This window comes from Lissotriton vulgaris, chromosome 6 (genome assembly GCF_964263255.1).
Source record: "Lissotriton vulgaris chromosome 6, aLisVul1.2, whole genome shotgun sequence".
In the NCBI taxonomy this organism is placed as follows: Eukaryota; Metazoa; Chordata; class Amphibia; order Caudata; family Salamandridae; genus Lissotriton; species Lissotriton vulgaris.
In genome coordinates, this window is record NC_141694.1 from 1,844,645,382 (window position 1) to 1,844,671,720 (window position 26,339).

The window sequence follows — 26,339 nt, forward strand, 5'->3', positions numbered from 1 at the left end:
AGGTCGATATTTTTGAGGTCGAAATTCTGTCAGTGATCCCAGTGTACAGCTCGCACTCCGGGGCTCCGTACTTCTTGCGGTGGTGGGTGCGTGTCGTCCTGGCTCGGCTCTCACTCCTCAAGCTGCGAGCGGGACACACTGCTGCTGGTGCCGGGGCGAGGCGTACCCAATGTATGGCTCACACTCCGATGCTCCGTACTGCTTACGTCGGTGGGTGTGTGTAATGAGTATGAGGCGTACTCGAGGATCCCTTTGACAGGCTGAATACGGTGCGCCCTGGCGGGTGCGGGCAATGAGTACGAGGCGTACTCGAGGATCCCTTGACAGGCTGAAGGACAATGCGCACTGGCGGGTGCATGCAATGGGTACGAGGCGTACTCAACTGATCAGGAAGGCTGGAAAATGCGACGCGTACCAGCGGGTGCGTGCAGTGAGTACGAGGCGTACTCTGCGCTAATACTTGTGGTTTGTTAATGTATGAAGACCACTGCTTTCTCGCTAATACCTGATGTGTCTTTCGATGGAGCTGTTTTGTTTCAATAAAAAGATTTTTTTTTTAAATACTTGTGGTTCGATGAGGAAGACGGTCTTGAGTCAGCAGGGCTCTTGAAGTGGCGAGGTCTGGAGCCGCGACGAGGTCAGCAGGGCTCTTGAAGAAGATGTGTGGTCTGGAGCCGCGACGAGGTCAGCAGGGCTCTTGAAGAAGTTGCGTGGTCTGGAGCCGCGACGAGGTCAGCAGGCCTCCTGAAGCAGTTGCGTTTCTGCGCTTCCAGTCTGCCGGTGACAAGGGGTCACTGGAAAGTACTCCAGCAGCAGCTGGCACTCCAAACCCCCAGCAAGGGGTTTCAGGGGAAGGCAGAAAGGTGAAGTCTACTGCTCCTGAGACTTCAGTCAGAGGGCCAGCTCAGTCCCAGGCCCTTGGAGATCTTCCTTTCCTCAAATGTTTAAGTAAAAGTCCTTTTGCTTAAAGTCCTCTCCTCTGCAGTCCAGCAGGCTTCTTGAGGTTTTTCAAAGGTAGTCTGCCCCTCTAGTCCGAGGGTCTTTCTTTTATCCAGCGAAATGTCTTTGAAGTCTTTGATGTAGGCAGGGAGTTCCCCTCCCCAGATCCCGGTTGTGGGTGTCTCCCGTCATGGGACACCTCATTCCTTGACGCAGGAAGGTAGGGCCGTCAGCCGCCCAGCAGGAAGTGGCGTCGGCATTGTGAAGAGCAGGACACAACCCAGGAACCACTCCTCCCCCTAATCTACACGGCTGACAGCTAACACCAAATGCTGGAGTTTCCCCAGGCCCTGTCCCTAGACGGGGAATACTCATCCCAGCAGTAGCACACAGCAAGGTTGGAATAGGAATCAGTCACTCCCTAGACGTAATATTTCCAGGCGTAGAATTTAGAAAGCATCCTTCCTAAGGAATGTATTATTACATTTGGATCTCAGGGGTGCTAGTCTCATATTTTAAACATGTTCCCTGGGTCAGATAGATCATCCGATGCAATAATCAAGCCTGCTCATTCTGGCCTTCGGGAGGCAGGTATCCTTACAGTAAAAACGAAAATGGTTGTAATTAATTACTAGGTCATGCCACACAGATCAGGGCATGACTTATCTTCAGCTAACAATACACCCTGCCCACGGCCGACCGTAGGTGTGTCTGATATGTAGCAAAGGAACCCAAATAGGTTAGAGAAAAGGGTAAATGACTCGCAAAGTTTAGGGGTTAGTCTTTAAAAAGAGGGCCAGGTCCAACAGTCATAAACTGGGGTATCATGAAGGGGAGGGGGTAGAGTGGAATGGCGTTGAGTGGAGTATTGGAGTGCAGTAGTGTGTCGTACAGTGGAGTTTAATACAATGGAGTGGCGTAGAGTGGAGTAAAGTGAAATGGAGGGGCGTAGATTGGAATAGAGAGTTGGAGATTGGTGCGCCATAGAGTGGAGCAAAGTGTCGTACAGTGGCATGGCGGAGAGTTTTGCAGAGTGTAGTGGTGTAAAATGGAGGATCGTAGAGTGGGGTGCCATAGAGTGTCATCGAGTAGAGTGGCGTAGAGTGGAGTGGAGTAGAGTAGGATAGGGTATGGAGGCAAAGAGTGGAGTATAGTGGCATAGAGTGGAATGTTGTATAGAGGAGTGTCATAGAGTGGAGGGGCGTAGAGTGGAGTAGAGTGTCGTAGAGTGTCGCAGAGTGCAGTGGCGTTGAGTGGAGTAGAGTAGAGTGTCGTAGAGTGGAGTGTTGTAGAGTGGAATGGAGGGGCGGGAGCGGCGTAGCGTAGAGTGGAGTGGAGTAAAGTGTCATAGAGTTCAGTAAAGTGTTGTAGAGTAGAGTAAAGTGGCATAGAGTAGAGTGGAGTGGTGTAAAGTGTTGTGAAGTGTCATAATGGCTTAGAGTGGATTGATATGGAGTGTTGTAGAGGGGAGGGTCGTAGAGTGGGGAGGCATAGAGTGTCAGAGAGTGGAATATTGTAGAGTGGAGTTGGGTGTCACAGGGTGGATTGTTGTAGAATGGAGTGGCATAGAGTAGAGTGGAATAGAGTGTAGTAAGAAGAGTGACATAGAGTGGAGTAGAGCTGAGTGGAGAAGAGTGGAGTTGGGTGTCACATAGTGGAGTGTCATAGAATGGAGTGACATATAGTGGAGTAGAATAGAGTGGAGTAGAGTGTTATAGAGTGTTGTGAAGTGGTATAGAGTGTTGTGGAGTGACATAGAGTAGAGTGGCGCAGAGCAGCGTGGAGTAGCATAGAGTATTGTGGATTGTTGTGGGGTGACATGGAGTGTGGTAGAGGGGCGTAGAGTGAAAGGGCATAGAGTGGGGGGGCATATTGTGGAATGGAGTAAAGTGTTGTAGAGTTAAGGGGCTTAGAGTGTCGTAGAGGGGAATAGAGTGTCATAGAGTGGAGGGGCAAAGAGTAGAGTAAAGGGGCGTAGCGTAGTGTGGAGTAAAGTGTTGTAGAGTGCAGTAGAGTGGAGTAGTTTAGAGTGGCGCAGAGTGGAGTAGAGTGGTCTAAAGTTAAGTGGCATAAAGTGGTGCAGTGTGGTGTAGAGTGGCGTGGAGTGGAGTGGTGTTGAGTAGAGTGGAGTAGAGTGTCATTGGGTGGAGTGACATAGAATAGAGGGGTGGAGAGTAATTACTTATTTATTCCTACTACCCCTTCTGGGCGATAGACCATCAACAAGGACGCTCCAGCCATCTCTGTCCTGGACTTTTCTGACTCCAGGTGTAACCCATCTCCTTGCAGGCAGCGTTGAGGCCTCAGCGCCAGGCTGGTCGCAAGTCCAGCTGAGAAAGGAAGAGGGTTATGTGTGGGGCTAGCTACCTCAGTATGTAAAAAAATCTAACTACAGAACCGTCAACCAAAAGAGGCAGAGAGTGGCGTAGTCCACTTAACCCGTAAACTAATCCGAAGACTGAGGACTGGGAGCAGGGACCGAACGCGGAATAAGCCCAACAAAACTTAAAGAAGAACTTCTGCTCCTGGAGTATTGAACTCCCTGTACCTTGGATATTACTAAAATTGGGAACCATAATTATATACGCTATATATGTGAAATTAGCCTTGAGAAAGCCCCGGCGCAACTCGCCAAGAGGGGGCGAAACACGTGTCGGCTGTCCATGTTCCACAAAAAATAATAAAGATGTTATACTGCAACCAGAAATAGTTCTGTCCTCTGTATACAGACTTGAAAGAACGGATAGTTCGAGGCATGTGGGCTGCTGAATTCATATCTGTGCATAGATCGCCGCCTAGTGTTGGGTCCGGATGATTGCACATTGTTGTCCTGGAAGACTCTTCGAAGTATCACGAGATAGGTGGCTCCTCCCCTGGACTACAGTGCGCATGGGCATCGCCTCCATCCCCAGATTGTTTTTTTCCGCCATTGGGTTCGGATGTGTGTCGGTTCCCTCTGTCGGAACCGATAGTTGTTACCTCACTTAACTCGAGACCAAAAGGTCTTTAGGCTTGGCGCCGGTATCGTTTTCGTTCGGGTTTACTGTTTTCTCCAGCTCCGAACTCTCGCTGCCCTTCCGCGTGCTCTCGGCGCGGACGGGCCCACTCGACGCTACAGCCATGGAACGGACTCCGTTTAAACGGTGCCCGGTCTGCAACGCGAAGTACTCGCACCTCGACGTGCACCCAGTGTGCAACACCTGTCTGTCGCCGGACCACAACGAGGCCAAGTGCATGGCCTGCTCGAAGTTCCGGTGCAAAAAGACCCTCAAGATTCGTCGGGCTGCGAGACTCCAGGCCAAACTGTCTGCGCCCCGCCGGACGACATCTTCGAAGAAGACGTCGGAGACAACGATGTCCAGCAGGTTTCGGACTCTGGCCCTGCGTCCGAGGGGGATGCCTACGACGCAGGGGACAAGGAGTTTGACGAAGCCGACGACGAGGTAGGGGACGACGGTACGGCCTTTGCCACTGTGGGGGATAGCTCTGAGGACGAGCACCCCCGGACTGACTCAGGGGTCGAACCCCTGCCTACGGCCCAGGTCGAGGGATCGCCTTCGGGCCTTACCCAAGACCCTGTTACAAGTCCAGCAGCCCCGCCTACGAGCCCGGCCACGGACATTTTGGAGGTGCCACTCACTTTTTCGAAACCGAAAGTGAAGCCTTCGGGTTCAACAGCTCCGGCTTCGAAACCGAAAGTGAAAGCCGTACAGAAGGCTCTGGAGGCGTTAAAACCTAAGAAATCCAAGATGGCCGACATGCACAGTCCAGCCAAGATGGCCGACCCGAAGGCATCTGGCTCGGTGCCGAAAGCAAAGTCGTCCGACGCGGCTGCGTCGGCGCCTAAGATGGTCGCGGTCGACGACCCGAAGAAGGCTTCAAAAAAACTTCAAGGCGATCCCAAGGCTCAGGCTTCCCCGGCCCCGGCCGCCAAAGCCAAGGAGGGTGCCGCGTCGACTCCGAAGACACTGCCTCTCGCCACCACAACTCCAAAATCAAGGAAATCAAGCGATACGGTCGCTCCCTCTCCGGCCCTCTCTAAGAAGGTCCAGGAGTCCCTGCAGCGGATTCGGAAGGTCGGGGAGCTTCCCGACCCTGAAGCTGGCGGGTCGAAGCCCGCGCAGGAGCCGTCAAAGGTACAAGAGCCTATCCGCTTCACCCTGCCGCCAAAGTCGACGCCGAAGGCCTTCGCTCCAAAGCCGGTGGCTGGGGTGCCCTCGAAGGAGGTGTCGAAGCCAAAAGCGTCTCCGGTGGTGGCTAAACCTCGGCTCCAACCACTCGCGGAGGAAGAACGTCGTGAAGTCATCATCGACGCCAATACTGGGAAACTGTCCCTCCTCAAAAGGAAAATCACCACGGAGCCGGTGCTAGAACACTTTCGCATTCCTCTAAAAAATAAAAGGGACTCTGCCGGTGCTTCAGTACCTCCGGCGCCGGCATCCCCAAGTGACCTGCCGCGTTCCCCATCTCGCTCTACCGCGGGGGATGACGACGAGGAAGAGGTCGAGTACAACTATCCGGCGTACTCGGATCCGGAGGAGGAACATGTACCTTGGTCTGCCGGAGGCGACCCCGAGGACCCGCAGTCGGGTCAGGAACCACATCTCTTTGCGCCAAAAACTTCGCCAACGGAGGACTCTGCTGCCTTCAACGCGCTAATCGAGAGAGCTGCAGGCAACCACGATGTAGAGCTGCACTCCGACCCTGTGGATGTAGACTTTTTGTTTGATACTTTCTCTGTGGCCGAAAAGTCAATCAAAACTCTGCCAATGCTTAAGGGAGTGCTCAAGCACGCGCAGGAGGTCTTCAAGGAGCCCACTCGGGCACGTGTTATCAATCCACGCATTGATAAAAAATATAAGGCAGCGCCCTCGGATCCAACATATATCAAGGGACACTTGCCACTAGACTCTTTGGTCGTTTCCAACGCTCGCAAGAGGGCGAACTCACAGACAACTGGTGACGCTCCTCCCCCGGACAAAGAGTCGAAAATATTTGAGGCCTCAGGGAAGCGGATTGCTGCACAGGCAGCTAACATTTGGCGCATCTCAAACACTCAGGCCCTACTCGCACGCTACGATAGGGCTCATTATGACACCCTAGAGGCACTACTGCAACACTTGCCTGACCACTACAAGGAGGCAGGGGAGATGTTAATTCAAGAGGGAAAGCTCATCACAAATGCTTCCATTAAATGTGCGCTAGATGTGGCTGATACGGCCTCCAGGGCGATCAACACTAGTGTGTTGCTCAGAAGGCATGCATGGCTTAGGATTTCAGGGTTTAAACCTGATATACAAACAACCATCCTAAACCAGACGGTTAATCCTGACCATTTGTTCGGCCCTGAGGTGGATGCGACGCTTGAGAAAATGAAAAAAGACACAGACTCAGCTAAGTCTATGGGGGCCCTTCAATCTCAGCAGTTTCGGGGTGGCTCCTTTCGCCGCTCCAATACCAGAGGCGCCTCCAGGGGTCAGGCAGCGCAATCCACTCAGTACTACAAAGGCAATGCCCAGACCTCATACACCAACAAGGGTCGAGGTGGCTACAGAGGCAATAACATCAAAGGCAGGGGACGTGGAAACAACAGCTCCAGGTCCACCGCCGCCAACAAGCAGTGACGCCTTGTCACTGCCCCCCGACCACACAACACCGGTCGGGGGGAGACTCCAACAGTTCCTGCCCGCGTGGAGATCCATCACCACGGACAGGTGGGTCAAGTCTCTTATCCAGTACGGCTACTGTCTAGAACTTACCTCCACTCCACCGAACATACCTCCAAGAAGCCGTCCTATGTCCGGCGAGCACTTGCTCTTGTTGCAGCAGGAAGTTCAGGTCATGCTGCAAAAAGGCGCAATAGAGCTCGTCCCACTGCAGGAAAGGGGTACAGGAGTTTACTCTCTATACTTTCTGATCCCCAAAAAGGACGGTTCCCTGCGGCCCATTCTGGACCTCAGGCCCCTCAACTGGTACATTTTCTCGGAGCATTTCCATATGCTCACGCTACAGCAGGTGCTCCCTCTGCTTCAACAGGGGGACTTCCTGGCTACGTTGGATCTGAAGGACGCTTACTTTCACATCCCCCTGCATCCTTCCCACAGGAAGTATCTCAGATTCACGATCCAGAATCAGCACTACCAGTTCAGGGTTCTGCCGTTCGGAGTCACCACCGCGCCAAGGGTCTTTACAAAGTGCCTGGCGACGGTGGCGGCGCATCTGCGATGCCAGAACGTCCACGTCTACCCTTACCTGGACGACTGGCTCATTCAAGCAAAAACAGAACAACAGTGCGCCGACCACGTGTCCCGCACCATTCATCTCCTGCACGATCTGGGATTCTCTCTGAACTACCCCAAATCCCATCTCCAGCCCGCCCATGTACGACAGTATCTGGGCGCGACAATAAACACTCTGGCGGCCACTGCGCAGCCAAATTCAGTGAGAATCGCCAGTATCCAAGCGCTGATCCAACGATTCAGATCTCAACACTCGCTTCCAGCGAAGGTGTTCATGCAGTTGATAGGCATGATGGCCTCCTGCATCTCCATTGTCCCGCACGCGAGGCTACATATGCGTCCGCTTCAGGAGTGCCTGGCACGTCAGTGGACTCAGGCTCATGGGCAACTGACAGACCTAGTGTTGGTGAGCGGTCGGGCATACAGCTCTCTGCATTGGTGGAATCCACAAAACCTTTGCAAGGGCCGACCATTCCAGGAGCCTGTGCCACAGATTATCCTGACGACGGACGCTTCTCTCCAGGGATGGGGAGCGCATGTACTCCACTACACAGTGCAGGGACTATGGACACTACAGCAAAGGAAGATGCACATCAATGTGTTGGAACTGATGGCAATCTTCATGGCCTTAAAGGCGTTCAAAGTACATCTGTGCAACAAGGTCGTGTTGATCCGGATGGACAACATGACAGCCATGTACTACATTCAGAAGCAGGGAGGCACACACTCTCCGCAGCTGTCTCATCTGGCTCAGAGCATGTGGAAGTGGGCCATTCAGAGGAACATCTTCCTCATGGCGGAGCATCTCCCGGGCAAGGACAACCAGATGGCGGACCTGCTCAGCAGGCACAGCCATCAAATGCACGAGTGGGAGATACATCCATCAGTACTCCAACCGTACTTCCAAAGGTGGGGTCATCCAGAGATAGACCTGTTCGCCACAAAAGAGAACGCAAAATGCCAAAGCTTCGCCGCCAGATTCCCACACCCGCAATCACAGGGCAATGCGATGTGGATGAACTGGTCAGGCAGATTTGCGTACGCTTTTCCCCCAGCACCTCTGATACCGCTGGTGGCACGCAAGCTCAGGCAGCACTCGATTACACTCATCCTGGTTGCTCCGACGTGGGCTCGCCAACCATGGTACACCACGTTTCTAGAACTGTCCGTAGTACCGCATCAAAGGCTTCATCTCACTCCCAGCCTTTTGACGCAGAGCCATGGCGACATTCAGCACCCAGATCCGCAACAGCTCAACCTGGCGATCTGGCTCCTGAAGTCCTAGAGTTTGGCTACCTCAATCTTCCCCCCGATTGCATGAACATCATTCGGGAGGCAAGGAAGCCCACTACTAGAGCTTGTTATGCGGCTAAATGGAAGAGGTTTGTCGTTTACTGTGTTAACCACAATATTGACCCGCTAGATGCTTCCATTCAAAACATCATTTGTTACCTGTTCCACCTGTATCAATGCAATTTGGCGTACTCTTCCATCCGCATTCATCTGTCTGCTATGGCAGCATACCTTCAAAACAGGCAACACCTGTCACTTTTTAGGGTTCCTGCTATCAAGGCTTTTCTGGAAGGACTCAAAAGAGTCATTCCGCCAAGGACCCCACCAGCTCCAGAGTGGAACCTCAATGTGGTTCTTACTAGACTAATGGGTCCTCCCTTCGAGCCACTGCACTCCTGTGAACTGCAGTTTCTGACTTGGAAGGTTGCTTTCTTAGTAGCAATTACATCGCTACGGAGGGTTAGCGAGCTGCAGGCGCTCACCATCCAAGAACCCTTCTTCCAAGTACATGCTAACAGGGTTGTGCTCCGCACTAAACCTAAATTCTTACCCAAGGTTGTCTCTCAATTCCATATGAATCAGTCAATTGAGTTGCCGGTGTTCTTCCAAAACCCTGAAACGCTGGCGGAGCGGATGCTCCACACCCTTGATGTTAAGAGAGCCTTGATGTACTATGTAGACAGGACCAAAGATTTCCGCAAAACCAAGCAGCTTTTTGTTGCTTTTGCCACACACCACAAGGGAAACGCTATCTCCAAAGCTGGGATCGCTAGGTGGATCGTGAAATGCATTCAAATCTGTTACGCTAAAGCTAAGCGCACTCTCACTATCCCACCAAGGGCCCATTCCACCAGGAAGTTGGGGGCCTCTATGGCTTTCCTAGGTAACATTCCCTTAGAAGATATCTGTAGAGCAGCCACATGGTCTACCACACATACTTTCACTAAACACTACTGTGTAGACGTGCATTCCAAACAGCAAGCAGCTGTTGGTCAGGCTGTTCTCAAAACACTTTTTCAGACTGCTGCAGCTGGCACGGGCAGCCGCCGTTAATGGGGGGACTGCTATGTATTCTATGCACAGATATGAATTCAGCAGCCCACATGCCTCGAACTGCAAATGCTACTTACCAGTATGCATCTGTTCTTGGCATGTAGGGCTGCTGACATTCATATCGCCCACCCTCCTCCCCGGCGCCTGTAGCAGCTGCAGTATTCCTTCATATGTATATTTATATGCTCATAGCATGGTCATCACTCACATACTTCACTCCATCTCTGCCAATGGCTAAAAACAATCTGGGGATGGAGGCGATGCCCATGCGCACTGTAGTCCAGGGGAGGAGCCACCTATCTCGTGATACTTCGAAGACTCTTCCAGGACAACAATGTGCAATCATCCGGACCCAACACTAGGCGGCGATCTATGCACAGATATGAATGTCAGCAGCCCTACATGCCAAGAACAGATGCATACTGGTAAGTAGCATTTGCATTATTCCTGATAAGAATCTTTGTGATCTTCTATGGAGCACACACTCATCACTTCTCAAACCTGTATTTCTACATGAAGCCCAAGAGGTCCAGAGCTTCGAGTGTGTCTCCATTCACCTATAAAAAGCAGCTTATCAAAGCGTTGTTTAAGCCTTAGAATCCTTGGACCTTTTCTACCTTACCTACAGTGGAGCGGAGTAGTGGCATGGAGTCGAGTAGACTGAAGTATGCATGATGTGGTCATTCACTGCCATTACGGACAACATATTTTCAATTGGAATGATCATTACATTTACACAGACTCAGTTGTTTTAATTAAACTGTACAGTGCAAAAACGATACTGTATGGAAATGGCATCACCCACTGTATTGATTTGTTTTGGTTGTATTCAAATATTTGATTCCAGCACGCTTCCATATAGCAAAAAATATGTGCTTAATTTGTGTTTTCCTAATTCTGATATATTCTGAAATATTTGCCCAATTCGTTTACAGACATGTTGATTTTGTTGTGTGCTAGGAAAAAGCCTTTAGCATGTAAGTAAAATAAATTTGAGAACAAAATACCCAATGGTGTCACGGCACTAGCTGCACAAGCTGCGACAGAGGCAGGGAGAGCAAATAAAAAAGACGAGAAAACCCTACACAGAATCAAAGGGAAAAAAGCCACCCCTTTCACACCTGTAGATTGTCATATAAAGCCTCGGACTTTGAAGTCAGAGAAAGAAAAGTAAACACCAAGCTCCAATGGAAGACAGAGCCTAGAATGTCACCTCTATCTTTGAATGCACAGCAAATGGGGCAAGATAGGACCAAAATATAAGGTCTGTTTACAGAAAGTGAGCCATGTGGACGAATTCAGTAAACAGGGTATGCTCTACAGGATGGACTAAATCAATCTAGACAGCCGAAAACAAATAAATCCAGCAAACAGAAAACAAGCACATGTGAGTTACAAACCACAAAGCCAATAGTAAACAATGGGGGAACGCATTCCTAGGTCAGCTTTCCGACTGTCCACAAAATGTCTTTAGCAAACCAGCCAGCTGCGCTGCCTGTTAGGCTCCAACCTATAAAGTCACCCACTGGAGTCCCCTTGCTTGCCTTCCATCGGCAGCTTCAATGCAGGATCTGAGAAAGCCATGACCGATACACTATATCCACACGTGGTATTGATTCCATACTCTGCTCACTTCGACGAAAACAGGCCGGGCAGCCAGACTCAATATACAAGATCTTGAGGCAAGCGCTGGAGGCATTAAAACTAGATGAATCTTGGCGCCTGCCCATGACATATTCTGCCTTCAAACTGCTAACCAAGAAAGCAGTCAAACAATCATCACTATTCATGTACAAAGCAGCAGTGGCTGGCAAAAGCCATGCCTGGATCGTCTTGCCGTCATACACCCACCTAAAACCACAGGATTATTTGAAAGAATGCTTCAGGGACCACTATAAAAGGAAACTAAGCCTTCTAAGGTTGGGCTGCTTCTCGTCCAAAGACCTCACTCCCAAATGGCTACGGCAGTGGGCAACTCCCGATTGCCGCCTATGCGGCAACGGCGCCGAGTCTTTACTGCGCCTCATATGTATATGCCCGGCACTCCAAAATCTAAGAAAAACGCTCCTTCGATCTCCCTTAAGAGAAGCCCAGGTGAGAACTTGCAGGGCGGCGGTGATACGATGCCTAAGTGGTTCTTGGATAGAACTATCATGTAAAACCATAACATTTTTGAACCTTGCCGCCATAGAGCTGGAAAAAAGAGCACCATCCAAAGAGGTTCCTGGACAATAGGTCAGGCTTTGGCAGACCACAGACTCTTCCTCCCTTCTTTCCAATGGTTGCTTTTATGCAGCACGAGTTAATAATAACGAGCCTCTTGTTTGAATAACCATTATTCTTTTATACTTTTTCTTCTCTTCTTAGACCTTTTTTTTTTGCCACTCTTGCAGAGTATGTTATTAATTTTTAACTCGACTCAAAGTTTATTCTGTGTTGTTTTTAGGATGTAAATATCTCTTGCATGGTGGTAAGTCCGCCCTTTTATGATTTGTTTTAAATCAAATAAAGTATTATTACTCTGCTCACTTCGACGAGTGGATGATTCTGCACGAATGTTTAAACAAAAACCTGTTTCAGCCTGGACACAGCCGCTACTTGTAGGACTTTGCCTTTTTGGCTAAAGTTCCCTAAACTTTTTGCTTTCCCCTAGACCGTTTTCCTAACATAGAGTTGCCAATTTAGATGCTTTGGGTACTTTGCCACTGCTGATCAGTGTCAAAGTACAAGGGTTTCCTATGGAAGTGTAGTGGTAGTTGGGTGGCCATGATTAGTATGTTTGCCTTACTAATAAAGTCCCTAGTGATGTGCACTGTGTGTGCAGGGGCTAGTATTTGCAAAGGCACTCAGAGAAGGGAACTCAGGACTTCAGTGTAGGGCCTACGCGCAGAGTGTTAAGTTAGCATGTTGTCCTGACAAGTGCAACCACTTGTCAGGCCTTACTTTCCCTTTTGCATACACATGGGGCACCACTGCGGTAGGTTCCAGGTAACTCCTGGGCGGGGTGCAGTGTAGGTAAAAGGCAGGACATCTACTGAGGTGTGTGTTATGTCCTGACAGTGAAAAAAATGTCGTTTTTCACTGGTGAAAGGCCATAGGACAGAATGGGGAAGGCTTGGTATTGTGTTTTGGTAGTCTAGTTTCCTGTAAGTTTATAATGGAGAGGTGAAATTTAGTATGTATGAACTCACAGTGTCATAACACATCTTTCTGTGAAATTGGTTTTGTCACTGTGTGTTCATAAACCACTCTTTCAGAAAGTGGCTGAGTTTTGTGCATTAAACATTTCTGTGTGTCTCTGCTGAATGTGTATTGATTGTCTGGATCTGTGAGGTGAGGGGAGCTGGGAGAGGTCTTGACCCAGGGAGGGGTTGAAATGGCACCAGGCTGCCCTGCATCTGGAGAGTAGGGGGAGGAGAAGCCCGGGAGGTAGAAAAAAAAGCCTGGGCTGCTATAAAACAATTGACCCATCTCCTGCTGAGTGATTAAGGATCCAGAACCCAAGTATCAAAGGGAGAAAGGTGACACTGGGAGGGGGACACCCAGAAATGATTTAGGGAAGAGTCAGGGACCCCTGAGCACAAAGAACTTCAAAGACATGAAGGGGTTTAACTAAGAGAACTGAAACCCCTAGAATTTGGTGTTGTTTTGATGGCAAAATGAACAGGTCGAGTCTGAAAAGGTTTTGGCCTCTTTCCTGATCAAGATGAACCTCTGCCAAGGAAGGAGTTGCTGAAGAGACTACTGAATAGGACTGACCCTTGCTTCGTGATCTGGGGCTGGCCTCCAGTTGGTAGCTTTTACTAAGGAAGAGACTGAAGTGACATTGCACTGGGTGGCGTCCCCCCTTCTTGAACAGGACTGTGCTTTGTCCTGAACCCCAAGGGCCTGAGGTGAGCTGGCTCCCTATTTGGAAACACAGGAACATAAAAGTTTCTGGAGAAGTCCCAAGCAACGCGGTGTGCACGAGCAGGTTGAGACCCTCAGAAGTCATGCCTTGTGATCGTGGGCACACAGGAGTAAACTGAGTCGCGGATGCACAAGGAGCATGTCGGGGTGCAGCCAGGGTGTTGGTGAAGAGCGCCTGGTCGTTGTGTGCATTGAGCAAGAAAGTGAAACTTGGATGCACAGGGTGCGTGTCATGGTGCAGCCGAGGCGTTGGTGAAGAGCGCCTGGTCGTTGTGTGCACCGGGAGAAGAAGTGAGTCTCAGACGTGCAGGGTGCGTGTCGTTGTGCAAGCTGAGGCGTTGGTGCAGAGCGCCTAGTCGTTGTCTGCACCAGGAGAAGAAGTGAGTCTCGGGCGCGCAGGGTGCATGTCGTGGTACAAGCTGAGGCATTGGTGAAGAGCGCCTGGTCATCGTGTGCACCGGGAGAAGAGGTGAGACTCAGACGCCCAGGGTGCATGTCGTGGTGCAAGTCAAGACGTTGGTGAAGATCGCCTGGTCATCGTGTGCACTGGGAGAAGAGGTGAGACTCGGATGCGCAGGGTGTGTTTCGAGGTGCAAGCCGAGGCATTGGTGAAGAGCGCCTGGTCATTGTGTGCACCGAAGAAGAGGCGAGTCTCGGACTCGCAGAGTGCATGTCGCGGTGCAACCACAGGTTCTGGTGAGGAGTGCCTGGGTGGTGTGTGCACCGAAATCGAAGTAGGTCTCCACAGGGCTGAGAGCAGGTCTCGGTGTCTACTGAGACCCCCGGAAGGAGTCAGTTCATCGGCCACTCGGAGTGAAACAGTAGCGGCAAGGACCAACAGCCCCGGAGGATCTGAGCCGCCAGCCCAAGCTCACTGTGCCCATCTAACGGAGTTCTGGATCAAGGCCCAAGTCACTGGCGGAGGAGATGAGAGTGGGGTCACGCCCCCAGGTAACGTGGATCACCACCTGGAGTGGGGTGCTGGCCTGGAGTGACAATCTCTCGGCCTCTCGCTTCTATCACCTGCGCAAGCCTGTTGCTTTGGCTCAGATCTAGGCCCGTGCTGGCCCAAGGAGGGGCATTACTGGGGCCGGAGTGAGAAGCAGTACTTTTGTGTCATCATTGATCCATGATTGGGGGCAACTGTTAACGGAGCATCTAAACTGTTGTATTACACTTTGCATTACTGCTACTAACGAACTATCGAACTGTCGTATGACGCCTGACCTTATTTGTTGCTGACGAACTACATGCTGGGTGCGCTACGTACAGCGTATTTTTCCCTTGCAGAGTACATGATTGTAACGTGGCGCATTGTATTATTTCTTCATCGCACAGTCCAGGATTATTACGTGGCGCCTTTCATTTGTTTTTCCATTGCATAAGTACATGATTGTAGCGTGACGCATTGATTTGTTTCTTCCTTGCACAGGGCATGCTGGTTGTGATACGCATTGCATTATTCCTTCTGTTGCAAAGTACATGATTGTGGCGCTATGTATGGCATTGTTTCTCTAGTGCACAGTACAGGGGTATATCGTTACGTATTGCAGTATTCCTTTTTCTTTTGCAACATGTGTGATTCTAGCAATACGACCTGCCTAACATTTTGGGAACGGTTACAAGTAAATTTAAATCTTGGTTAGAAGCGGTGGTTGGGATTAGAACCTACCACCCCACCAGAAGGAATACTACCCATTATTATTTGTTGGTTTTGTATTGTGTGGTCATATTGTATATCCTCTTATATAAAGATTATACACGTTTTATAAAAACTTGTGTTGAGTCTATTTTTGGTGACATCAGTGGGTTGCTGTGAGTGTGATTGCACATACTGTACACTCGTGCCTTGGATATAAGCCTGGCTGCTCGTGCCAGGCTACTGAGGGGGTGAGGAGGGGTATCGCAGACGGTGTCCTCACTTAGCCTAACGTTGAAACGAGGAGACCGGATTACGCACATGGCAACAACGGTGAGGGACAGGGACTCCCACCTCCAGCATTTGGTGGCGGCAGTTAGTGAGTAGGACCCCCACTTCCAACAGAACTCTAATAAAAAGAGGTAAAGCTTCAGCCTTATGGCACCACCTAGTGGTAGCACTGAATTACTTTAAAAGCCAAGAAAGTGCTATTTTAAGTGTATGGTAAACGCTTCAGGACTGAGGCGGCACATTTCTACTTTGCCAGAAAGTAACATAGTTGTTAAGTGTTGGGGTATGCAGACTTGCATTTGTGGCAGCACTCAGAATACGTTGTTTTCTTCTGCATTGTAATTAGTAAGGAGGACCCAGCATAAAATAATTGAGAAATGAATGTCAAAACATCCAGTCTTATTTAAAGCAAAAATAATGTTAATCCTGTAGAACATGAATGAATGTCCTTCCTCCAACGTGCTTGTCATTGAGTCTGTCTTCTCTTTCTCTCACGGTTCTTTCCTCAGATTCCGTCCATCATCCGGTCCATCAGTCCAGACAGAGTCTTGGCGCTCCGCCAGCAGACGCAATTCCTCTGGGACACCTATTTTTCATCTGTGGAAAAAATAGTAATGACAACATTAGAGGTAAGGGGTTTTCCTTCCTCACCCTTGGAAAGGGAGCTTTTTTCACGAAAGAAAGGCCATGTTGCTCGCGGGCTTCCATAACCTCCCAAAAGTGCGAGGACGTAATTTTCTAAATTGCAGATTCCTTCCTACCTTTCCTGCGCATTTTGGACTTTTATGGAGGACTCCATGAATGCAGAATATTCCTGGAATTTTATGGCTGTTGTATCTTTCCACAATCACCCCGTGTAACATGTCTGTATATGGAATTCCAAGCAGGTGGGAAACTCTGCATCTGAATGTGTGACACAAATGTGCATTTTCACATTTTAATTTTTTTCTAAAAGAAATTCGCGAAAAAAATATGGTTTGCTGTGGACGAAACACTTAAACTGCACCCCCAATGAATTTGCTGTTCCAAGTGCACCATCTTGTTCTACGGAAGTTCATAAACCCGAAGTCAGGCACCCTCGCCTCACACACAAAAAGAAGAAGGATTGTGATCCCTGCTCAGACTTCCCAAAGGACACCACTAGGAGACGAGTCACAAAAGTCAAAAAATTAGACGAAAGTCTAACTTTACGACTTTTGGTATTCACAAATGGCATTTACTACTTGTAAATGCCGTTTGTGCAGAGGCGCAAGTAGAGCCAAATTTTGGGGGGGGGGCACTAAAGGTTTCGGGGGGGCTGATTCTTCCAGCAATATGCAGAGTGGAGATGCAGGGACTCTAAGAAGGGGTGAAAACACAACAAAGCCTCGTTAGCAAGTAAATGGTCTTTTAAAGACCTGTGAAGTACTTTGGTGCAACTGTGTGGGTGCCCGGGAAGCTGTCTCAGCCCGGGCTGCCACACAGGATGGGGGCGGGGCTGAAGCCCTTTGATCCCAGTGGGTGTTGCGAGCCTGCCTTTGTGAATACCTAAAGTTGAACTTTACGGCTTTCGGTATTCACAAAAGGTATTTACGAGTAGTAAATTCCCTTTGTTAATACCGAAAGTTGTAAAGTTAGACTTTTGTCTCATTTTACCTTTGTGAATGGGGCCCATAGTTCCTACCACTGGAATGAGGTCACCTAACCCTCATTGAGCCAATCCCCCCCAGCAAAAGACCCTGGGTGGGATCTCCTGCTGCACTTGCAATGATGTTGTAGGCTTGGAGGGAAAGTAGACCCCTTGTCTTCCACTCTCATAGGGTGGGCCTAAAGCTGCTACGATAACTCACAGCAAAGTGGTTCACTCACCCCTGCTTTTTCTTGGACTCCTTCTCCAGATCATTCAGGACCGGATTTACTCCCACATGAGCCGGAACGCGCTAATGTGGAACGTGTTACCCGGTGGACTCTTCGCGCTGCCGCAGTACTCAACGCACCTTGCGGATTTCCCTTTCTACTACTTTGCACTGGGTGAGTAGAGCAGGAGGGCTGAGGGGCCTGGAGTGTGGGCCAAAGGCATCTGTAGAGGGCCTGTTTTTTATCATAGTTGAACCTGTCACATTATAACACGTGGAGAATCACAACCCCTGGCCCTGTCCATCCAGGTGTAAAATACTGTAAGAGACCGGATCAGAAGACATGTCAAATGTGGCAGAACAACTGTGCTGTGGCCATGGTGGTTTCAGTGGACTCGATGGTTACACATTATTCAGAGACAAGAATGGCTAGCAAGAGAAAGAAGGAGTTTAATTTTTGAGATAATGGCTGGTGGAGGCATCAAAACCGCGTCCGTTGTGACGCTCCTTGATCACAAACATTGCATAGGGTACAATGAATACTTCTGTACTGAGCCAGTGCTTAATTTGTGCCAGTGATTTCTGGTGCTCAGCACCAAGCACTTAATTGTTAACACGGGACTTATGGCAGTTAGCCACATGGTGGTGGTGTTTGTCTAATTTTGTGATAAACGCAACAAAAGTTCTAATTTTAAATACATTAGAAATGACCAATTGCTGCCACCGAAATATCAAAATAGCTTGTGTGGAAGATATTAGTCAATTTTGAATGTATAAAAAGTCTGAATTGTCATTAGTAGCGCAATGGGTGGTGCAAGCTGCAGTGGTCTCCTGACACTTATTTCTTTACAGATTAAGTCCTGCTGTGTCCTGTAGAGTAATGGCAATATAGGCATTAACAGGAGTTACTGCACATATAGTAATAAACCAGGCCAGCTCGCAACAGGAGATACCGCACATATCGTAATCGCTTGTAATGAGGGCCTTATATTGAGGCTAGAACCAGTGCTCAGAGCTCCATAGGCCCAACCAAGGGCCTAATCCTGTTTACTCCTCAGCACCACTGCATACAGCAGAGGAGAGCTAGGCGGCTTTTGAGGACAACTTGCTGAAGGAGAGACATAAGACTGGATGCTCAAGAGGGGCAAGTGGGACTTGAGGTCTCCTCAACTCTCTGCTGTGCTCCTCACTGTCTGATTTCGACTGCTCAAGGCCCGCAAAAGCTGCTGCCCACCCCCGTTTGAGGCATACACGCCTGTGCACATGGCAGCGCTTTGCCACACTGCACCCCTTCCTGGACAGGTGTCAGGGTGGAGGTGTTGAGGGTGCCCTGGTCCCAGTCAGGGATCTGCTGTGGTCCACTGAGGTCTTTGGAGCAGGAAGGCAGGAGTTTTCACAGCTACCAATGGTGCAGTACTTAATTTGTGAAAAAATAAGTGCCAGGGCTCTCGTCAGGAGGACTCTGCAGCTGGCACCATGCATTGCCACTGCCAGCGGTGCCTATGACAGTGCCTACAGAACTAGTAAGCAGCACACTCCTCAACATGTGTTAATTTAGACTATTCCAGGTCCCCTACGCTATAAGAATGGCTAGGCTGGCAGTTATGAATCATTTTTAATGTATATTGAATTAACAAACAACTGTTCTTGTGCTCGTCTCTAAATTAGACAAACAGCTCCACCATGTGGCAGACTATCATAAATTTCTTATTCACACAAGTTCAAGTTCAAGAATTTATATAGCGCACTACTCACCCAGAGGGTCTCAAGGCGCTTGGGGATGGGGTTCATTATTTATTGAATAGCCAGGTTTTAAGTTCTTTTCTGAAGGAGATGTGGTTCTGTGTAAGGCGGAGGTGGGTGGGGAGTGAGTTCCAGGTCTTGGCCGCCAAGTAGGAGAAGGATCTACCTCCCATGGTGGATCTTTGGATGCGCGGAATTGCTGCGAGGCCTTGATCGGAGGATCTTAATTGGCAGGTGGGTGTGTAGAAGGAGAGTCGAGTGTTGAGGCATTCGGGCCCTAGCTTGTAGAGGGCCTTGTGTGCGTGGGTGAGGAGACGGAATGTTATTCTCTTGTTGACGGGGAGCCAGTGGAGGTCTTTCAGGTGGCCGGTAATGTGATTTTGGCGAGGGATGTCCAAAATGAGTCTCGCTGATGCGTTTTGGATACGTTGGAGTTTTTTCAGTAATTTGGCTGTAATTCCGGTTTAGAGGGTGTTTCCGTAGTCCAGTTGACTCGTGACTAGTGCGTGGGTGACAGTTTTTCTTGTCTCGGAGGGGATCCAACAGAAGATTTTTTTGAGCATACGAAGTACGTTGAAGCAGGAGGATGAGACGGCGTTCACTTGTCTGGTCATCGAGAGTGAGGAATCTAGGATGAAGCCCAGGTTGCGTGCGTGATCTGTGGGTGTGGGTGCTGTGCCCAGAGCCGAAGGCCACCATGAGTCGTCCCAGGCAGAGGGGGATGATCCTAGGATGAGCACCTCCGTTTTGTCTGAGTTAAGTTTTAGGCGGCTGGTTTTCATCCATTCGGCAACTTCTTTCATACCTTCGTGAAGATTGGTTTTGGCGGAGTTAGGGTCTTTGGTGAGGGAAAGGATCAGCTGGGTGTCGTCAGCGTAGGAGATGATGTTAAGGTTGTGTTGACGCGCGATAGATGCGAGTGGACTCATGTAAACGTTGAAGAGGGTGGGACTGAGTGATGATCCTTGTGGTACACCGCAAATGACTTTGGTAGCCTCTGATTTGAATGGGGGAAGTCGTACTCTCTGGGTTCTTCCGGCGAGGAAGGAGACGATCCAGTCCAACGCTTTTCCTTGTATTCCGATATTGTTGAGGCGTTGTATGAGGGTGCTATGACAGACTGTGTCGAAGGCGGCGGAGAGGTCGAGTAGAATGAGGGCCACTGTTTCTCCGTTGTCCAGTAGTGTTCGGATGTCGTCTGTGGCTGCGATGAGGGCGGTTTTGGTGCTGTGTTTGGCTCGAAAGCCGTTCTGTGAGGGATCGAGGGAGTTGTTGGCTTCGAGGAGGGCGGCGAGTTGGCTATTGACGGCTTTCTCGATGACTTTGGCCGGGAATGGGAGGAGGGATATGGGGCGGTAGTTTTTGAGTTCAGAGGGGTCTGCTGTGGGTTTCTTCAGGAGGGCGCTGACTTCGGCATGTTTCCTGCTTTCTGGGAAGGTAGCAGAGTTGAAGGAACAGTTGATAACATCACGGAGGTGGGGTGCGATAATGGAGTCTGCTTTGTTGAAGATGTGGTGGGAACATGGGTCGGTTGGCGAGCCAGAGTGGATGGAATTCATAAGGCGGATGGTGTCTTCGGTGGTGATTGGGTTCCAGGCGTTGAGATTGTTGGAGGGCGGTATAGGTTCTGAGGGGGGTGGGTAGTATTGTTCGTTGGTATTGTTTTCGAAGCAGTTATGTATGTGGGCAATTTTGTTGTAGAAGAAAGAGGATAACGAATCGCAGAGGTCTTGGGAGGGGGTGATGTCGTTTGAGTCTGCGGTGGGGTTGGTAAATTCTTTGATGATATTGAATAGTTCCTTGCTGTTATGGGCATTGTTGTCGAGTCGATTCTTGAGAGCTGATTTCTTGGTGGATCGAATCAGCTGGTGGTGTTTGCGGGTGGCTACCTTGATGGTGGTCATGTTGTCGGTGGTTGGGTTTTTTCTCCATGTTTTCTCGAGAGTACGGCAAAGTTTCTTGGATTTTTTAAGGTCATCGTTGAACCAGGGGGCCTTTTTGCTGTCTTGTTTGGTGTGATGGATTTTCAAGGGTGCTACTTCGTCAGCGCTGTGAGTGATCCATTGTTTGAATTTGATGGCAGCTTGGTTAGGGTCAGATGAGAGGGTGGGTGGGTTTTGGTTGAGCGATGTGAGGAGTTGGTCGGTGGTCATTTTGTTCCATTTTCTTCGGGGAATAGGTTGTGGGGGGTTGTGGGTCGAGGTGGTTTTGTAGCTGAAGTGAACACAACTGTGGTCCGTCAAATGGAGAGCTGTGGTGTGATCGAAGGAGATGTGTTTGCTGGAAGTGAAGATTGGGTCTAGCGTATGTCTGGCTATGTGGGTGGGGGTGTCGACAAGTTGTTTGAGTCCGAGATTGGCTAGGTTATCCAGTAGGGTGGTGGTGTTGCTGTCGTTATTCTTTTCCATGTGGAAGTTGAGGTCTCCTAGTAGGATGTAGTTCTCGGAGGCGAGGGCATGTGGACTGATGAAGTCAGTGATGTCCTCGCTGAATTGTTTACGTGTTCCTGGAGGCCTGTAGATGAGGGTGCCTCTGAGTGTGGTTCTGGGGTCAGTGTGGACCTGGAAGTGGAGGTGTTTGGCGGTGGAAAGGTTAGCGTCGGAGCTGGTCGTGATTTTGGCGGTGTTTTTATGGACGATGTCGATGCCTCCTCCTGTTTGGACGGGGCGGTCTTTACGGATGGTCTTGTAATTGTCCGGGATGGCTATGGCGATGTCGGGCAACTGGACTAGGAAAAGAAAGAAAAATATTGATCCTGTTCTAGGAAGAAGCAGCTTCCTAGTAGCTCTTGGGTATCCAAAGATATTGGAGTAGAAGAAGCCTCACTCACTTTATCGTGAGACGTTTCATCATCTGCGCCTATCCACACACTGGTAGGGTGGTATCACATGGGCGGACTCAACCCAAAGGATGGGAGTTCATATATAAAATCTGATTAGATAAACAGGGATCTAGAAGGAGAATATACAGTTAAAAATACTTCATGTATTCCCTAAGGGTGCCTTTATATGTAGGGCACCTGCGTTTTGAGTAAAGAAGTTTTTTTAGGGTTTGTCCCAGTCTGAACTTTGTTGGGACATGTTGTGATTCCCTTGTCCATACTCGTGTTGGGATCAGGGCTGTACTACTCTTGACACCGTCCCTAACTAAAAAACTGTGGAAAATGATTATAAAGTGCTAAGTGATGGTATCATTGGCCTGTATTCCATGTTTGTACATGGGTGGTCAGAACTAGTTTTATTTTAAAAAAACAATGTATAAAGTGCAATCTCGCATGTGAAATACATGCTTAGTGATCGAGAGTTGCATAGACCGATCATGCCCGCACTCTGCTACCCTTGCTCTGGGTCTTTCAAGGGTCATGCATGTCTGGAGCATGTTGTTGTCCTATCATCACTCTCTTGCCGGGGGAGAAAAAGTCATTAGACATACAATTCAGATAGACACTGTCCTACTGTCATAAATACATAGGTGGTGGTCCTTGGTTGGAGTTGCCTATAGAGAAAGAGTTTGCCAGATATAAATGTTGTTTACTTCAGACATGGCAGCCTTGGTGATTAGGCTGCATAATATCACTGTTCCCTCAATATGGGTCTGATATGTCCTGTGCAGGTCATTCACCTTTATTTGACCGCGTTTTTTAATAGGCGCTTTTAATATGCCTCAATGCTTCAATGTTTATTGGGTCCGCTTGGGGCTAGTAATATCTTTGTGGTGGTTCCTATGGCAACACCCCTGTGAGCTGCAGGGTTATTATACAATATAACATAAATGAATGATACAACTTCTGGTAACTTATTGAATGTTCCATGATACAATACATAGTATGCATGCGGGACTGGCGGGAGCTTCAAAATAGATTGCAGGTCGGGAACGGGCCAGACTGAGTATCATGGCTTCCTTGAGCATAACCGAGCCTCGTGATGCATGACGTGTATATTATGAATGAGTGCGCCCAAGCCTCGTTATGCGTGACATGTATATTATGAGCCTGTGCCTCCAAGCCTCGTGATGCGTGACGTGTATATTATGAGCGTGTGCGTCCAAGCCTCGTGATGCGTGACCTGTATATTATGAGTGTGTGCGTCCAAACCTCAAGATGCGTGACGTGTGTATTATGAGTGTGTGCGTCCAAGCCTCGTGATGCGTGACGTGTTTATTATGAGTGTGTGCGTCCAAGCCTCAAGATGCGTGACGTGTGTATTATGAGTGTGTGCGTCCAAGCCTCATGATGCGTGACATGTGTATATTATGAGTGTGTGCGTCCAAGCCTCGTGATGCGTGACGTGTATATTATGAGTGTGTTCGTCCAAGCCTCGTGATGCGTGACGTGTGTATTATGAGTGTGTGCGTCCAAGCCTCCTGATGTGTGACATGTGTGTATTATGAGTGTGTGCGTCCAAGCCTCATGATGCGTGACATGTGTATATTATGAGTGTGTGCGTCCAAGCCTCGTGATGCATGACGTGTATATTATGAGTGTGTGCGTCCAAGCCTCGTGATGTGTGACATGTGTTTATTATGAGTGTGTGCCTCCAAGCCTCGTGATGCGTGACGTGTATATTATGAGTGTGTGCGTCCAAGCCTCGTGATGCGTGACATGTGTATATTATGAGTGTGTGCGTTAATGGCGGGAATGTTTGAAACCCATCAGTAGACCCAAGCTGACCCAAATTAAACATTGAAGCACTGAGGCATATTGAATAACTCGCATACGTGGCCCCTGGCGGGGGCTTTAAACGTACACATGAATACATTCAGCGTGAAAAGATGGGGCCATCACCTACTAAAAAGTACTGTTTGCCCCCAAGAACACGCAGTCAGAGAAAGGTGTATGACCCTCACAAAATATGTCAGACACACATCGAAGAAACACCCAGTGGCGATACAACAAGAGAGGGGGCCTCTAATGACACCTAAAGTGAAAGGTAGCTGGACTCCAATGCTATGAGCGTGTTCCCGCACCACAGTTTGGATGTTCTAAATTAAATGGGGAGAAAAAGAAAGACCAGCATTGGAATGTCGAAATACTTCTTGTCACCAATCGTGCTTCTAACATTCCAGAGTTCTAATATAACCCGGTGCCGAGGGCCATACCCGTTGTTAAAGTCCCTGTACCTGAGTTAAAGGATCGAGCCGCAGGCTGTGGATTGCTACAATACTCCATGTCACCAATGGAGCTCCCAGCATTCCAATGTTCTAATATAGTCTTATAGCCTGCTGCCGAGGGCCATACCAGTTGTTAAAGTCCCAGAACTCGAGTTATAGGACCGAGCCACAGGCTTTGAAATGCTAAAATACTCCATGTTGCCAGTTTTAAGGATGTAAAAATATGTAATTTGGCCTCAGTCGAAGTGCTATCCAGCATTTGCCCACTTATGAATATTTAAAAAAATTATTACGTGAATTGGATTTTTCTCCCAGCAGTTGGTAAGTGGGTCAGAGGAAACGTTACAAGACACTCAACAGGTGTAGCAATGCTTTATTTTAAAGCTGTTCAGATAATGAATGCAATAACTACTTTTAATGCAATAAAGGTAATGACATAATTTGTAAAAAGAAAAAAAAAGTCTGTCTCATATGAGGAGCGGGTGTATTCAGTGAGCTTCCTTCCGTGTAGGGCTGATGGATCGAAGGTCATGAGATCTCCATGGATCAAGGAGTGTATCAGATCTCCCTCTGTAGCTTCTCTGAATCCTTTATCACTGTTCCCAGTATTACAATGTAACTTTTTTGAATTTCCAGGTCTCAAGGTTGCAATTGTTTGGTTGCTGTAGTGGGACATGGGTGTTGGGGTCAGTTTGGGGGAGGCATCACTCTCAGGAATCCGCTGGAATCTCTTTAGAACTGCGGCCACTTAAGAGATGTCCACATTTGGGGTGTTGGGGAGGTGGGATGTTGCCAGCGCATGTAGCGCCAAGCCAGGGAGTGCAACCTAACATTTGGTTTGTTGACCCTGCAGGTCGGAACCCGGCCAAGGAATTTACAGCTGTGATCCACATGGTGTCCCCGCTGGTGGCGCAGTCCCAGCCTATCGTGAAACTCATCCTCGCCATCGCAAAGTCCAAGTTCTGTGCTCGGGTACGTGTGCTTCAGGCGTGGGTATTGGTCCAGGGGTGGAGAAGTTATGTAGGATGGAAGCAGAACAATTACGTTATGTTAGGCTTTGTACAAAAATTGTAACTCCTGCTTCCCTAAAACTTTGAGCTCTGAAGTGATGGAAGCTTTTCTTGGGGCTCTGCTGACATACTGTTGAACCAATACCAAGTTATTGATGACTGGCTTGATCTGGAAGACTCTAGAAGGGTACACAAATGCAGCCTGATCCACTGTTTTTTAAAATGCTACTGTTCTGCAGAGATGTAGACTGATATGGAGAGGTAAGAGAATTGACTACTGTTCTGCAAAGACATAGACTGGCATGGAGAGGTAAGAGAATCGGCTACTGTGCGGTAGACGTAGACTTACATGGAGGGGTAAGAGAATCGACTACTGTTCCGTAAAGACGTAGACTGACATGGAGAGGTAAGAGAATCAAGTACTGTTCAGTAAAGACGTAGACTGACATGGAGAGGTAAAGGATTCGACTACTGTTCTTTAAAGACATAGACTGACATGGAGAGGTAAGAGAGTCAACTACTGTTCGGTAAAGACGTAGACTATACTGCAAAAACGGCCCTGTAACAAAATCGGCCCCCAGGGGCTCAAAACCGGCCCCCACCCTTGTGGCGCACCGGGGGTTTGCCCGGTGCCCGCTATGACCAGTCCGGGCCTGGACGTAGACTGACATGGAGAGTTAGGAGAATCAACTGCTGTTCGGTAAAGATGTAGACTGACATAGAGAGGTAGGAGAATCGACTACCGTTCGGTAAAGACGTAGACTGACACGGAGAGTTAGGAGAATCGACTACTGTTCGGTAAAGATGTAGACTGACATAGAGAGGTAGGAGAATCGACTACCGTTCGGTAAAGACGTAGACTGACATGGAGAGTTAGGAGAATCAACTGCTGTTCGGTAAAGATGTAGACTGACATAGAGAGGTAGGAGAATCGACTACCGTTCGGTAAAGACAAAGACTGACACGGAGAGGTAAGAGAATCGACTACTTTTCGGTAAAAACATAGACTTACATGGAGAGGTAATAGAATCGACTACTGTTCGGTAAAGACTTAGACTGACATGGAGAAGTAAGAGAATCGACTCCTGTTCGGGAAAGATGTAGACGTACATGGAGAGGTAAGAAAATCGACTACTAGCTGAATAATTTACTACTCTGTAGCATATTCTTGAAAGGCTTACATAGAATGGGCCGTAAGGGTTGTCCTCTGAGGGAAGACATTGCAGGTAAGTGAGAAGTATAGTGCGGTGCAACCATCAACCAAATCTGCTGTGAATCA

At 48.9% G+C, this 26,339-nt stretch overlaps 1 protein-coding gene across 1 annotated transcript in view; it reads left to right on the plus strand.

The window, feature by feature from the left end:
- LOC147709625 (exostosin-1-like) overlaps positions 1 to 26,339 on the plus strand; it is a 130,308-nt gene that overhangs the window by 24,992 nt on the left and 78,977 nt on the right. Inside the window, exons 4-6 of the mRNA XM_086926059.1 lie at positions 15,873 to 15,992; positions 17,241 to 17,373; positions 24,904 to 25,022. Coding sequence (XP_086782185.1) covers positions 15,873 to 15,992; positions 17,241 to 17,373; positions 24,904 to 25,022 — 372 coding nt within the window. The remainder of the gene's footprint in view (positions 1 to 15,872; positions 15,993 to 17,240; positions 17,374 to 24,903; positions 25,023 to 26,339) is intronic.